Here is a 15,898-nt window from a genome sequence, read left to right on the forward strand (position 1 = left end):
CATTTTATCATCCAGGAACTAGAAATGATCAGTTGTTTTTGTCTGAACAAAAGTAAGATGATGCCAATCCCTGACTTTTACTTCCATTGGACCTTCAGGTTTTCAGCTTCCAAAGACCTGAGGTCTTTGCTACAATAGAAAATCAAGAAGCCCCATTTAATGAGAAAGCTCTAAAACAGAGCAAGAAGTAAGGTAGTAAAGTCTGTTCCCCCAAAAGGTTCCTACCTTTCTAGGGTTCCTGTACACCTGGCATAATTAATAAGGATAACTTAAGTAATAATAATAATAACAACAACAACAACATCAGGGATGACAGTCCTTCGTACGGTAGCTTGTAGGCATGGGAGGTTCAGCATTAGATTCCCTCACTGGTGCTAATAGGACTTTTTTTCCCCTCATATATAAAAGAATGGAATGGGCAACTTTTCCTGAGATTGCAGCTGGAAAGGAGAAACCTAATCTTCAGACTCAGTAGTGCTAACTGACTATGCTTTATGTAGATGGCAATTACTTTTAAAAGTAACAACTATCAGTGTTATGTGCAGACTGGCCATAAGTAATAATGGTAGCAATTCATAAGATTTCAGATTTTTGTGGGATCACATGATGAAACATAAGCCAAAAAAGTAGAAAAGCTAATGAGAAGTTAGCAACAAACAGACCTGAATAAAACCTGGAAAAGACCTATTTAACTAAAAGTGTTTTTTAATTATTAATTAAAGCTGTCAGAAATGCATATTGTCTGCTGTTTCAATATTATAACTGACAGAGCATGTGTCCATTTCAAGCTGCCTCTGCTTCCCACAGCAACCAATTTATTGCCAGCCCTGCAAGGGAATTACATGATCTTAGTATTCTTTCTGTGTTAATTTCAATTTACACATTCCACATTATGGCCAAATATAAATGAGAGAAAGACATACTTACTTCCACAATACTTCTTAAATCCTGCACGTATGTTCTTTCAGTCTCTAGAATTTCTTGGACCACTCTGTCAACATACAGGAGCTTTGGACTTGTAGGCTCAACAATCAGGGACATGACACAGTTTTTGTTATTTTCCTTTGTTTCAGGTTTTCGTGGCATATTTGGGTTTCTTCCAAGATTTCCATCAGATTGCTGTTCCTTGATAGGGTTATTTTTTCTTAGCTCCTTGCTGGAAAACTGCTGGGTCGGATGCAGCTCCAACTTTATGGCGCCTGCTTCCTTATCCTGGCTGAACAAACCCAGATGACTGTTTGAAACCAAGGTTGTTCTGCTACCACAGGAACAGTGGCTATCCCTGGAGGATGCTGAGGATGATGTGGAGCTGAAGCTGACTGGTCGGTCACTGTCTGACAATTCCATCGTTTTGATTCCGCAGTAGAGGAAGCGTCTGTCTTCTCTCCGCAGGTTCTTCCCTGTTTTCTTGGGGGCTGTGCCCACCATCACCAGAGGCAACACACTAAGATTGTAGCCATCTTCATGGAGAGAGAAAAATAAATATTAATTTTGCATGTATATTGGATCTCATTAAAAACAATTTTTACTTGTAAAACAGAAAAGTAATCACATGGGTAGCTATCTTTAGACACTTCAATGAATACAAGTAGACCAGGAGGAATCTGCTGCAGCAACACTGCATATAAACATTTCAAGGAATCATCTATCAGTAGGGATTTCTACCTCTCTCTATTTTTAACTTCTTTTGCAGAGCTTTTAAAAAAACATCAACACTGAGATTCCCAAGTTTGCAACAACAAACCAACTTGATTTTGCAAGTCTTTCTAAGGCAGATAATCAAAAAGATTATAAGGCCAACCTAGACAAAACTGCAAAAAACAAACAAAACTTTAATGGATCTTAAATTAAGTGATGCAAAAAAAAAATCCATTAGTACAGCTTTGCCTGTCTAAACAAAAAGAAAACTACTAATGTCTGATCTACAAAACTGTTATAAAAGAAGTTCAGAGGAAAATACCAGTCCAGACAATTTTCAAGTTCTTATCAAACTGTAAACACTTAATATGAGTAGGAAGGATAAACTACTGTAACACACAAATGTATAAAGGGCAGGGGGAGAGATTGCAGCTCCTAACAAATAAAGAATACACAGATACAACAATAATTCTGTGAGCTCTTTCTGTTGTGTCTTTATCTCCTGCCTTTCTCAAAAGTTGTCCTTTGAGTCTATGCATATGGACATGAAATCTGGCTTATTAACCTGTTTTGTTTGGACATCCATAATGTTAAAAAAAAAAAAAAGCCTGAATGCCCAATCTGCTGTAGAAATCATCTGGTGACTGTTTTGAGCTGCACTTAGTATACAGGTAGTCCTCACTTAACGACCACAATTGGGACAGGAATTTTGGTTGCTAAGCAAAGTGGTCATTAAGCAAATCCAACCCAATTTTACAACCTTTTTGTGGTGGTCATTAAGCAAATCACTGCAGTCATTAAGTGAACCACGTGGTTGTTAGATGAATTACACGGTTCCCCATAGCACCTGTATTGTGATCATGTGACCATGGGGATGCTGCGACGTTCTAAGTGTGAGGACCAGTCACAAGTCAGTTTTTCAACACCGTCGTAAGTCCAAACCATCACTAAACGAATGGTCATTAAGTGAGGACTACCTGTAGTGGTAGTCCTTTCTGTACTAGGTATCTGCATGTTGCCATAATATTTTCCTGTAACCATTTTGTTATAACCAAAAACTGTACCTCCCAGCCCTCATAGTACTGTAGAAGAATGATGCTCTGTATAAGTTGCTTTTGTTGAAAAATCCTGTAAGCACATTGAGAAACAAATTTTATTTCTTCTCTTTCTCCTTGTTTTCTTCTTCATTAGATTTATTATGGTCCCCACTCCAAAAAACTCTTAATTGCATTATCAGGCTTGTGTGTATGAATTCACATTTTACTGGGTATGTTGCTATTTTAGCTCAAGGAATCCATAATAATCCACTGAAGAAGTGAAGTATCTGGCTTGGCTAGAATTCCCAGATTTTTAAAAAGATTTTTCTATTATGTTTATTTATTAAGCTTGCCACATCCATATATCTTGCAATTCTTTTTAACAAAAACTATATGAACAGAAATATTCAGAATCTTCTTCTAAACTTTTTATGCTACAGGATCCTTCATTCTGAAACACATGTTGTTGAAAAGCAGCATACTATGTGACACATTAACCCTGAGATATTAATATATTATTGTTCAATAACATCTAGCAAAGATCTGCATTTATTTCCTATCCTGATTGAAGTTACTCTAGTAGATATTATTCAACAGATGCATCAATATTTTGATTATACTATGGGACCCATTCTGAATAAACTTATCTCCTAGGTTTTAAGAAAATGTAAATTTGAAGATCAGAGAATAAAATATTAGTGAGCTAGTAACCTATGTGAATTTACTGATAGGTCTGTCTTCACCAAGCCCTACATTTTCTCCTTTTATTACTGTGACTCAAAGAAGTCAACATAAACCATCAGTTTTATTTTCATCTTCTGTGTTTATCTAATATATGACACATTCTTCTTGTTAAATAGATAAAAGTTCTCCTGGCATATCATTTAATAGATATAACTTCTATAGTATGTTTGTCAATAATTACTGGGTTGTTCAAATCTACATTAGAAATTCTTGATTTTTTAATATTTCAATTTAAGAAAATCTCTACAAGTATCATGTGCTAGACTAGGAACTAAAAAAGATCCTGAAGAACGTAAAGGTAAACCTTTTCAATTATCCTGCCACAAAAATTGCATGGATGCAGTCATCAAGAATTGGGTTAAATAAAAGGACATTGTTACCATTTATCGATGTAACAGAAAGTTAATTGTAGTTGCAAACTACTGAAGATCTATTGTAAGAAATAATGTAAGCAGAGTGTTTCTTCAGCAAAGTAGCAGAAAAGTTATTTCCTTTGATTTCTGATAATGAAATATTTTTAATCACCAATATAGTACCACTAAAACAATATAAAGTTCTCTTCAAGGTTAGACTGGTTTGGAATCTGGATAAATAAGATAAATGGAAAACCTTTCCTCTAATTTATCAGAAGACATATAGGTTTTTAAAAAAGTACAACAAACTATATTTGATTAACTGCTTTAGGTACCTTAGCTGAAGTACAGAATTCCTGTTTCATTCAATCACCTTATAGCCTTTCTTCCTGTTCATTGCTATGTCGTCTCAATTACAGATAACCCAAAAGCACTCCACTCCTAAACTGTATTTGCTTTGTCAACACTACACAGTTCCACCATAAAACTCCACAGAGAAAATCAGAGAATTCCTACAGTTTAAAAGAATACATTTGTAGCTGGAGAAAGAGAGAGAGAAAAGCACAGGGTTTATTCTAATTTTATGACCTTTTATCCCCCCCAAAAGCAATGAAAAATAACTGTAATAGATTTCAGTGTTGTGTTTTCAAAAGCCTTCACTAACAGAACTGTAGCAAATAACAAAAGCAAAATCTTTGAACTGTGAAAACCAGCTCAAGTGATGTAACCTGAATATTGTAGCTTTGTCTCTAAATCAAAGATGCAAATGCTAATGAATGTTTGGGATTATGTCTCCAATCCATATTCCTATCTTTTGTGCATTTTCCCAGAACCTCAGTGAATACAAGTTGTTTCAAACACAGACACACACAAACAAAATCCAGTCATACAGAGAGAGGCTAATGGGGTAGATGAGGGGATACCAGTAGATGTAATCCCATTCTTATCCATCTTCAAACCCTGCCTGCAAACAATATGTCTGTTTTGGACTAGATTCAGGGTTGACTTAAAAAAAAAACCTTGGAAAATGTGTCTGTAGACAGAATTGCTGCTGCACACTAGCTAGAAAGTTCAGAGTAATACTATACAGTAGTGTTTCTCAACCTTGGCTGGCTGGCTGAGGAATTCTGGTAGTTGCAGTCCACACATCTTAAAAGTTGCCAAGGTTGAGAAACACTGCTATACAGTATAGTAAAATAATTCAGCTTATTTGCCTATTTAGACTAGTCTTATCTACAGCAATTGGCAGTATCCTCAACAGAAGGTACATATTTCTCATCATGTTATTCTTTTTTAACTGACAATGTCAGGGATTGAACTTTTTTTAATTACACCAAAAATACAAATAACTCAAATTTCACATAGACTTATTCAAATGGAATTAAGCTCTACTGAATGCTGTATTCACCTACAGTTTAAAGCAAACTCCATCATCATCATCATCATCATCATCATCATCATGACAAATGATTACTTATACCTTTAAAGGTAAAATCCCCCTCTAATTGATCATGAGTCCTGGTCAGTTCCTAGTTACAGTGCTATAGAAGTGGTTTCCCAGTAGCTTCTGGAATTTTTTTTCCTTCTCAGTTTAGCTTATATTATGAATGAGGTCCAATGCTGCTTAGCTTTTCAAGATTATCTAGGTACTGCTGCCTAGCTGCTAATAAGTCTCTAAAGTCTTTGGATTTTAGCTAAAGTCCAAATAACTTGAAAGGCAAGATACTGTGTTAGATTATCCTTGAGATTCCTTCAATTTCTATGTCCCTATGACAGAGATGGGCAACCTGCATCCCAGGACTACATCAGTACCTGAACCCTTTTTTGTAGCCTTTCAAATGCCCTCTGATCACTATTTTTCAAATCTGAACAACTGAATATCCATCTTTTTAGGGACTAACTTTAAGCACACAAAAGCTATACATTAAGCTATAAAATCATCTTGACATATCCTTTAACTACCTCTCAAACTCAGTAAAGAAAATCTTCACCCATTTCGTATTATTATCCCACCCACTACAGTTCTTGTCTTCTCCCAACATCTACTACAAACCAAAGCCACTCAAAGACTGCCCTGTAAGATATTTTGGCAAAAATCCTGTCAATAAAGAAGTACAGTGAAATGAAAATATCTATGATACTTAACACAGAACTTCTGAAGTAAGTGGCAGCATATTCTCAGTTCTCTTCAATCTGTAACTGTTCATTTCAACAGTTTTCCTATTCTTGAGATTCATTTCATTTGCTATCAGATAAGAGATAAATCTAAATAAAACTGGAGTGGGGTAGATTTGAATGAGACCTCCATGATGGCATACCAGTGTTGAGCACTGTATTTAACTCCAGCCTTAAATGTGATTCAGAGGGGGGAAAGCCCAATTCTACACACCTTCTTAGTATCTTCAGTTGAGAAGGGTGTGTTAAGTTGGTTTGGTTTAGCTAAATGCTGGAAAAAAAGATTAATTGCATGTTTATCAACACTCACTAGGAAATAACCTTTTAGTAACGTGATCCTATCTCGTTCATAACTTTCCACAAATGTAGTAATGTTCCCCACCCTGTCTGGCTTCCTCCCTGTCAGGTTACATACTGCTTGCTGATATTCCAACCAAAGGTTTCTCTCTCTCTCTCTCTCTCTCTCTCTCTCACACACACACACTGTAAAGATAGTTTCAGTGTAAGATTGAGAACTGTATTATTTCCACACCCACAGATAACTAAATTTGAAAACATGCATTTTAAAAACACGTATGAACCCAGTTTTCCAATGCAAATGATACCAAGTTCTAAAAACAACTATACCAAGTTATGCTTTCTTTGATCATGACTTCAGTAATATTAAGCCTTTAACTGTTATAGCAATCACTAAAACATCTCTTATCTCTAGCAACTTCAAAAGTCAAATTAATGCATCTCGATGAGCCATTTATATTGAATGGTTAATACTCTTAAATGAATGAAGGTACCTAAAGTGGACATTTGCGATTCACAGGAATACTATTATCTTCTTGCTTAAACATATATTATCTACAAGTTTAACATTATACAACCCAGCGCCTGCATTTTTATTTCTTATTCTCAATGAAATCAATTGTGAGCTCCACAGGTCTCATTTCATGACAACTGGGGAGGCTGTGTAGGTGTAAATATTATTTGAATAGGACAATATTTCAATATTTTTTATTGTAAACTGCCCAGAGTCCCTCCTTGGGAGGGAGATGGGTGGTGATAAAGTTTGATAAAATAAATAAATAAATAAATATGTTCCATAAATAAATATGGATCAACACATAAGCACACAAAAATACCAAGCTATTGGATCAAGAAAATACACACATACAAATTCCTAACTGATAGGGCACTCTGTCTTAAATACTGAAGTTTTCAAATAGCACCATGGATAGATATCACAGTCATTTCAACTAGTCTGGGCAGCAGCAGCAGCAGCTAAACCCCAAATTATTCAATTAACACAGGTACAATTTGCCTTCTTTATAGTCTGTAAACATGCTCTCTATCGCTTAGCACATCATAGTAACCTACAACGTCCTATTTAAAAATACACAACCTATAGCAACTGAAGTGTTTCAAATAATGGTCTCCCTCCTAATTCCCAAGAACTGTGCAAACCTTTCAGCTCACTCCCAGTTCTCCAAGAACTGAACAAGAATTCAAGCTTTTTAGCAACTCCAGACTGCCTACAGTTTGTCCTGCAGACTCTTACCGTCTTAGAGTTTTCTGTCATACCATGAAACATCCTGGGGTCCCAAGCACTTTTATGGGGGAGAATGTTCTGCAACACTTACCTCATCACTATGGAATGCCTCCAACTTTTTAAACAGTGACTGAACCTCTCTCCCTCCCCCTCCTACCCAAAACGACGTATTACCTACCTGTGCAACCAGAGATGAAGGCATCCTTCAGTTCCAGCAGCTGCAAAATTACCACCCTGGAGCCCTCAGGTAAAATGAGTCTTATTAGTCTATACAGCTGCTTTGATAGAAATATTGCATGAGTCAGCCTTTAGCTATTAAACCCCTCACACACAAAAGGTTTGCACTGGAACCTGATTCACAACTTTCTCTTTGCCTGCACTAAATGCAGTTCTGAGCATTGCTAAGAGCTTTAAATGAAACATGACATCATTCAATTCAAGAACAGGACAATAGACACTACTGTGGGTAACTTTAAAATGCACACTTTGCTGGGCAACCCTCTGCAAATTATTCTTTCAAGCAGAGAGCTGAGAAGGAAAAACATTTAGCAGGGCAATTCTTACAGCATTTTGCTGCTTTTCTTCAAACCACTGCTGCGCTCCTGACAACATTAAGAAAACACAAAGTAAATATGAACTGGAGATAGGTAATTAGTAGCTATCTATTGGTACAAAAGAATAAAAAGACACGCTGGTACGCTTTCACTGAGCCAACACCTAGGGTAAGTTTGGGCATATTGAGAAGGTAAATTTTACATAGCAAATTAAATGTGGACATCTTGAGTTTTGTATTTGAGTTGGTTTACAGCACATCCAAGGGAAACTTGGTGATCTCTCTCTGTCTTTTCCTTCTTACATACTTCTTTCAGCACACCTAATTCTTACAAGTATGTAACTTGGCTACTGTGCTAATTTCCACCCTAAGTCTATTTAAAAAACAAAATGCATGGGGGACTAGTTCATGTCTTTTTCATTAAACATTAAAAGCTAGCACTGTGCAAATCATTGCAGGGGGGCTCTGTTTCAATGAAGGTTTGAGCAAAGAACCTTCTCCAAGTTGTTTTATGAAGCCACAGAAACTCCTCACTTTGAAGAGTAAAGCAAAACAAGCACATTAATTTGTGGTCCTTCTCAGCCAATTGTGAGAAAGGAGCAATCTGTGAGGCAATGCTCTTGCCTCGGCATTCTCCAGCAACTCTTGCCAAAGATGGAAGACTGAGAATGCTATAAAGCAATGTGTATCCCTCCGTTTTCTGCTCCAGCGCTTGCCCAGACATAGCTTCTGGACAGAAACCTTTTCTGCCTCCCACAAGTGAAAGAGGTAAGGGATACAGGGAGGCCACAAGGCAACATGAAATGCTTCACAGAGGCAAACTGCACCACCTCTTTCCTTCAACAAAGCTCTTCATCAGAGTGATTCTAAGCTGCTTTCTAGAACTCTATTAAAAACCTGGTATTGGGCTATTGTGTACATCAGCATCTCAGTTATAGATGCTTTTCTCTCTCCATTCACAAATGACTCCAAAATTAGTTAGCTTTCAACATCTGCCAGACGCCTACCCTCTCAGTTGAACTCAATACTACTGCTCCTGCTTTGATTTAGTGGTGAAGCAGAGACAGCACATGCCCTTTTATTACATTTTTAATCAGAAGCTGTAACTCTACTTAATTCATAAATGCCCAGAGCATAACATTTAAAAAGGCCACAAGGGCCCTAAGACAGCACTCCAAGGCATTTTTTCCACAGAAAATAATCCCACAAGAGTAGATAATTCCTGCAGAAATAGTCTTCTATGATTTGTAGCAGACAGTCCTAAATAATACAGTCAGCTGTTTCCCCAATATCACTTGTACTATACATCTTCAATAAACTATTCTGAAGGGCACAAAGATGTGACAATACTCAAGAAATACAGACCTATTTTATCCAAAAACCTTCCAACAATTCCAGTCACTCATTTACTCTTCCACTTATACCTGATATTCTATTTTCTCTGGCATTTGATCTCCAAAGGCAATAAAGGCAGAGAAGTATCAAAACAAACGTGACTCAACTCTTCCTTAGCTGCGTGGTCCACCTGTTCATTTGCTGATTCAGGACTCACAGCTGTAATTTTGTATCAAGAGATCAACATTCTCCCAAGCCACTCTTAAAAACCCGAACTTCATTATGAATAGTTGTCATCCCTGAGAAATTATTAAGACAGTATCATTGCTCTCTCAGATCTTCCATCCCTAATCCATTCCAAAGCCAACACCCGTGCCTTTAACTCAGCTAACAGAACTGAAATCTATCTGAAAACGAACATTCTTACAAACCCCAAAAGCAGGACATAGAAGCTGCTTTGCTTTTTTTTAGAATTCTCTTTGCTTCTGTCATCTATATAAACTAAACAGGATTTGCTTCAATGGCCACAAATATGGCCAAAGGCCTTATTCTTAGAAGTTATCGATGAATTTATTTCTTCCCTCCCTCCAAATGATTCATGACCGTTTTTGGATCTATTCATATCCATGCAAGAAACAAAACCATTTTAAAAACTAAATTAAAAACTGAGATTGCTAATATTGAACCAAGAACATGGGAATCTCATAGATCGCCTAATCCCCCCAAAACATTAACTCTCAGGTGTTCTTAGCTACTTAATCTTATACATATTTAATCCTATCCTGTAATTTACACACATACATTTCAGCAAATTTCTTCAGAATTTTCACAGGTTGGTCTCTTGTTACTCCTGAACTCACTGCTACTGTGGCATCTAGTGTAGTTCTATCACTGTTGTCATGATCCTGTTTCACAGTTCTAAAGTCTGTGATTTAGTATGGCTTTATTATTAAAGTTTATTACTATTAATTTTATTATAGCCTGGTTTGGGATTACTATTAATGGGAAGCAGCCTAAAATACAAATAAATAAATAAATAATGGACAGTGTGCAAAATCTTCATAGAGACCAATTTTTAGTATTTGTCATAACATTTTATCTTCATTTTCTGGAGCAAAATTGTTGAAACAGTTTCAGATAATTCACAGAACAGGGAGACAAGGAGAGGGGAAATGTGGACATTTTGGAAGATTGTGTTATAAAAGGACAGTTTATAATATAATATAACATAAACAGTTTGTGTTTTTGTTTTTAAGCGGCATCTCAGGTTTGCTTGTTTCTATACTTGTTAGGGGATATTGGTTTGCAATGTAAATAAATTTACAGTTTGAGTGCTTTGATGAAAAATTAGCTTCCTAAAATAAACCAATTATAAATGGCTGAGGGAACATTGTGGTCTAAATTTCATGACTTGCAAGTATTACATTTCTTTCTTCAGTTAACACATAAATGAACTATAGTCAACCCAAGATCTTCTGAAGGACATTAAAACAGCTTCTTCCCCAAAATACAGAGCAATGTATTAATAATCCTCTGCAATGCAGTGCAGTGATGACTGAATCGGTGCATCATACTGCAGATATTCCTACATAAAACACATTTCATCCTTAACTACTGTTGATGTAGGAGTACCCAGGTATATCAAAACACCTTGATTGAATTTTACAGTGAATGCCCCCGTCCTCAGTAATTATTCTATTAGTTTCACAGTGTACTTTTGTTTGTTGTTAATCATTATGTTCCTCCACCCCTGTAGGATCTCCCTCTCACATACACACCCTCTCTCTCTCACACACACACACACAAACACACAAAACATAGGACAGCTTCCTTGCCTAACAAGGGGCAGACTTACCGTATCTCTACCTGGTCCTTTTCATCAAGATAGATTTCTCCTCCTTTGCAACACACAACAGAAATGGGTGGCCTCTCTCTAGACTTCCTGTAAAACCTTTTTTCATCCCTTTCCTAAATTTTCATAGGATACCATTCAATTTTCTCAACTTCGTTTCAGTTATTATTTTTTATTCTTAACAGTTTGCACAGCCATTTCCTCTACTTCTCAGAAGGTAACTGTTTCTTAGTTTAAGTTTCAAGATTTACCTTGTGACCTGGCTTGCCTCTTTGACAAATAACAGAGCGTGGACTATCCATTCACAGTTTGTTACTCCACCCTTCCCATTCCCAATAATCACAAAGGACAAGATAAAAGCCCAGAAGATAAATAGCACAGCCCTCTTTCAAATATAAAATGATTTATAAACCTTGATATTTCCAGTTCATTAACTTTGTAGCTTTAGGCATGATGCAGTCACCACAGAGATTGTATTTCTTTCTGGTGGACACCTCCCTAAATACCCAGCAGAGAGGCATCGTGTTCATTTTGACAAGTTCTTGAAAGGTGGGCCTCTCCTTTTGGGCTAATATGACAAGTAAAACCCATTTGGAGAAGCTGAAGTGGAAGGGGAAAGGTGTCAAACATTCTGCACAATTACATACATTCAGAAACAGTGAGATAAATCCTCATTGCTTTAAAGTAGTGATGTTGCTAAAACTTATATTACAAAAATGGTTAACTTGCAATTCTTGCATGTATTGGAAAATGGATAGCATTTCTCACTCAGGATATGAATTTCCTTTCCCCCCCCCGAAAGTATATCCTACCTTTTCTTTATAAAACACTCTAGGCAGCTTACAGCAGTTAAAAATAATTATAAAAGAATGGAAACAATCCAATACAAACCAAGGTAAAATTCAAATCAGTATCGTTAGAAAAACAAATTCAACAACTGAAAGTTAAATAATAGATAGCAGGTGAAGGCCCTTTGTTATATACTTGATAAGTAATATTTTGATAGGAGAAAGATCTTCAACGAGTCTTTTCTCCTGATCAAAGTTAGCTGCTTGGGTTCAAAGCAAGAGAGCTGGTCCCCAGATATTCAGCTATTCTAAGTTGTTTAGAGCTTTAAAGATCAACTGGGATCACAGCTCAGTCTGAGTGGCTCAGGAGCAATGTGCTAGCAATGGTTGTGCAAAAGTGCTCCTCCCTACTGGGGGTGTGCAATTCAATCCAAAAGAGCCCTCACCTCAACCTCCAGGACCAGTTTTTAATTTTGGCTTGTTCTCCCTCATCCAGCCTATTATAACATTTAAACAATGTTCAAGGGTAATAATTCCTTCTTGGAATTCAATGGTAAGGAACAATATCAGTGAGTATTGCCTATATGCTGATGACTTCCCCCTGCAGTTTCATGTAGATGTTAAACAGCACAGAAGACAACCTGAGGTCAATGATCTAGATGTCAAACACTATTCCCTCCAGAACCATCTTCTGCATGTATATACAGAGTGAGGAAGGTGACTTTGATGGTGATATGCAGAAGCTGTTGCCTAGGCAAAAGGGGCTGCATATCTCTATCAAGGTCATCTTCTTTATACTTTACAATGCATCCCAGGGTTCAGAACTACTCCAGAACAATGTCCCCAAGACCCACCTTCTCAATCAATTTAGAAAAACATCTTGGTCAAAGGTGAGAGATCCAGGTGTAACAGTAGAGTTGCATCCCCTTATCCACAAAAGGTGACCAAAGCATCTCAGTACCATATTTTGAGTGAAACCCTGATTAAAATGGGTGCAGATTATCAGTTTCATCCAAATGAATCCAGAGATGTAAAGCTACCATCACCTTACAAAAAATGGAAGATTAGAGACTGATCTATAATTACAAAAATCTTCTGGGTCCAGGGAGGGCTTTTTCAGTAAAGGTCATATGACTACCTCTTTTAGGCAACTGAGATATCACTCACTCTAGGAGGCATTAATCACCTCCCATAACCCTGGGGCCAGTCCTGGCCTGGCTGTTTCAATCAACCTGGTAGAGTAAGAGTCGGCAAACAAGTGATTGTCCTCACCTCTCCATATACCATGCCTGTGTACTTAAGATGAACAAGTTGAAGAGAATTCATATGAACAGGACAAGTTACTTCCCTATGATCTGCCCCGTCTGTGGTTTCACCTTGACAATGCTAGCCAGACTGCAGCTTGAATGGCCAGCTCCCAGCCTCCCTCAGATCTAATGCTCAGTAGATAAAGGAAAAAAAGTACAAACTACACCGAGCCCACCTCCCAATAATGTCCATATGTATTCCATATCTGGAAGCCATATTGACCATAGATTGCCAATAATTTATAATATAAGTAGTTTTATTTTCTTCTATCCCTTTCCTTCTTCTATAGCACTTTCTAGAATGACATTACTGAAAAGCAGCCGCCACTGCCTCTACAGAGATTCTTTTGCAAAAGGCAAGAGTCCCAGCTATCTTGTGTGTGTGTGTGTGTGTGTGTGTATCCCTCTATCCCTCAATAGATCAGTGAATTTATATCCAAATACTTTATTAAAAATCTAGATGTAAATCTGTCAGAGCAGAAATTGACATTTTTTCCCTGAGTAACTTTAACTAAGTCAACTAAATTCCCACTGCAGCTTTAGCAACATAGAGGTTGTAACAAAATTGCTTGGAAAATAAATGGGAGATTACAGTCATAGCAAATATACACAATATTATTATATATGACTGAGGGATGGCAAGGAGGGGAGCTGTTAAGTCACGAAAGTTAGACTTGGGTTCTTTTATATTTTCCAGAAAATATACTAGCTCTTTCAAATATACCCATGAATCATTAAAAGGGTAGGCAGTTTGAAAAGAGTGTAGCCAAAAACATAGTCCACTGGCTTAATCCGAGAAGGCCCAGAGGCCCATTAATATACAAGGCCAGTATTTTCCAGGTATACCGGTGTCCCCTTTGGAGTAGATACCCTGTATAGAGGAAAACAATATTTCTGAATACATTGTTTTTATACAATGTGTTTCCTTGTGATCAAAAGACGTTAAGAAAATAGAAGTGTATAAATCTAAAAAAAACACACATCTTTACAATCTGTGCAGCCAGGAACGAACCAGCTGAGACAGTGATCACAGACTTAGCATAATGTGTGTATCTATGGGTGGGTGGGTGTGTAAAAATATTACAAGCGGTGTCAGGTCTACAGAATTTCCATTCTGCTCTGTTCCTATCCCCACGGGTGGGTACAAAAAAGCCTTTCGCACAACGGACGTGGCCACAGCAGGCCACAGAGAAAGGTCAAGCTGCTCTCATTACTTATCTACATTATTATCTACAGCATCAGAATTTTTTCCGGCAAATATAAAACCCACATAGTTTTTTTTTTCTTGCTTTATACTATTAATACTAATATATTTTTGTGCAAATAAAGGGTTCAAAATGTTAGGACAATATCCTGGATAAAGATCTGTTATCAGGAAATTATCAAACACACAGGGTTTTTTTTGTTTGTTTCCCTGGTGCATTTATCCTGTAAACCAGTGCTTCCCAAACTTACTCACTCTTTCTTTCTTATTCAGAGAGAGAGAGAGAGAGATAAAATAAAAGTTACACTGGATGGCTTACAAATATTATTACCCAAAACTACTTATCAGAAAGCCCTTTCTCCCACTGTAGGTAAAACACTTTAAGTCAATTTAATGGGTTTGTATGTCATTACCTACAGAAAAACCACTTTTACCCAATTTTGGGTAATTTACCGAGGTTTGCTGCTGTAAACTAATAGGTTTGATAAAGGTCCCACTCATGAAACCAGAACAAGACTTCATTTTTTTTTCTTTTTACTACTGCATAGTAACTTTAAAAAAATGGAAAGCATCAAGCCTCAAATCCTGTTTCACAGTCATATCCACAGAAGCTTTTTCCTTCTAATCTTGAACACAGGGGGTTGGTTCTTTATTTAAAGGTTTTGTGGTGGCAAGAAAAAATCCCTTGAAAGAAGAAAGAGATTGTGATACACAGTGTTACAACCATAACAGAGCAAGTTATCAGGTTGAAATTATTTTCAGCAGTTCAAGGGGCTGGTTATCACCTTTCAAGCCCTACACGGCACCGGACCAGGTTATTTGCAGCACTGCCTCTCCCTGAGGGTATCTACTTGTTCCTCTTGGCTGCATTGGCTGGGCTTCCAAGTCCCTTCCCTCAAAAGTTGCCATTTTCTATAGCAGCCCCTGCCCTGTGGAACACGCTTCTCCGGGACCTGGCAGGCCCCCACCCTTTTGGCCTTCCAAAAAGCTGGCAAGCATTGGGATAGGGTTAGGTTGGAGCCTGGGGATTTTATCTGGTGATGTTTGGAGAATGCTGTTTGAAATGCCAGGTTCTAGTTTTACTGTTTTTGGGTTTGTTATTGTGAACCACCCAGAGTTGTGCTACATAAGATAGTTGGCCATATAAATAAATAAGTAAATAAATATAAGTAAATAAATAATAGACATAAATAGTTTAAAAAAACCTACCAGTTAGACTAGCTCTGGCCAGAAGAAGACACTGCAACATGCTGAGCAAGATAGTATTCTTCTCAAAACAAAATGCTGGTGATCTGCAACAGAACTACTCAAAGGAGTAGTTTGGGAGTCTTTGGGTATCTTTGCTGATAAAAATTGGCAGTATGGTCCAATT

At 37.2% G+C, this 15,898-nt stretch overlaps 1 protein-coding gene across 2 annotated transcripts in view; it reads right to left on the bottom strand.

The window, feature by feature from the left end:
* The window catches only part of PLEKHG1 (pleckstrin homology and RhoGEF domain containing G1), a 92,390-nt gene that overhangs the window by 46,337 nt on the left and 30,155 nt on the right, over window positions 1–15,898 (bottom strand). For both annotated transcript variants that reach the window (XM_063308770.1, XM_063308778.1), the window contains one exon: window positions 928–1,460. In XM_063308770.1, the coding sequence (XP_063164840.1) occupies window positions 928–1,460 (533 nt within the window). Of the gene's footprint in view, window positions 1–927; window positions 1,461–15,898 lie in introns of those variants that run through there.

This window comes from Candoia aspera, chromosome 1 (genome assembly GCF_035149785.1).
Source record: "Candoia aspera isolate rCanAsp1 chromosome 1, rCanAsp1.hap2, whole genome shotgun sequence".
Lineage (NCBI taxonomy): Eukaryota > Metazoa > Chordata > Lepidosauria > Squamata > Boidae > Candoia > Candoia aspera.